The 754-nt window shown below is 58.5% G+C and overlaps 1 protein-coding gene across 1 annotated transcript; it reads left to right on the plus strand.

Annotated features, from left to right (window-relative positions):
- Window positions 1-56: 56 nt before the first annotated feature.
- Window positions 57-460, plus strand: H310_12048 (hypothetical protein; the record flags this gene model as incomplete). The annotated part of the gene is made up of 2 exons (XM_008878960.1): window positions 57-379; window positions 427-460. 2 exons carry the CDS (start codon window positions 57-59, stop codon window positions 458-460), a joined length of 357 nt encoding a protein of 118 aa, XP_008877182.1.
- Between the last annotated feature and the right edge of the window lie 294 nt (window positions 461-754).

Below are 754 nucleotides of genomic sequence, written 5' to 3' on the forward strand. Positions count from 1 at the left end.
GTGTCTGGCTCGACGATGCTGCTACAGGGGTCGAGCTAACACTGGGCTTACCTGTCATGCAACGCCTCGGGTACAATGAGCAGACCTTGCTGGAGAACGCTTACAACCAGCAGGCTGTATGGGATCTCTCGGACCAGCCGGGTACTACCCCTGGAGTGGCGATGCATCGGGCGCTCCGTTTGGGTGACCTATCGGATGGCCTGGACGAGGATGAAGGCATGTGTTGTGCGACACCTGAGTTGGGATCAACCTCGGACACGGACGACGCCGACCAAGTGCGAATCGTTCTGATGGCCAAGGTCGACGATGCGGTTGCTCAGGGCATGGACGACATGGCCGTGGAAGTCCTCAGGACTTCCACGGCCCATCTGAAGCCTGGGTCAGTCCCTGTGAAATATGGACTCGGCGTTACCCCCAACTCATCAGGAGTACCTGGAGCAGCATGTGCGCGAGTTGGTAGACGCGGGCCTCGTTTATCTAAACAACCGGTCGCGCTGGGCCGCGGCACCCAGGATCGTGCCAAAGAAGGACCCTGGAGACCTGCGGATGACCATTGACTCGAGACCGATCAACGCATGCACCGAGCCCATGCATTGGCCCATGCCCAACCTGGAAGTGGCGATGGCCGGCTTGGTGGGATCAAAAGTGTACTTCACCCTGGACTGGATGAAGGGCTACTGGCAGTTGCCTTTACACCCTGACTCCCAAGAGTACTTCTCGTTTATGACTCCGATCGGTGTGGTTACTCCTACCC

Source organism: Aphanomyces invadans (assembly GCF_000520115.1).
Source record: "Aphanomyces invadans strain NJM9701 unplaced genomic scaffold supercont1.35, whole genome shotgun sequence".
In the NCBI taxonomy this organism is placed as follows: domain Eukaryota; phylum Oomycota; class Saprolegniomycetes; order Saprolegniales; family Verrucalvaceae; genus Aphanomyces; species Aphanomyces invadans.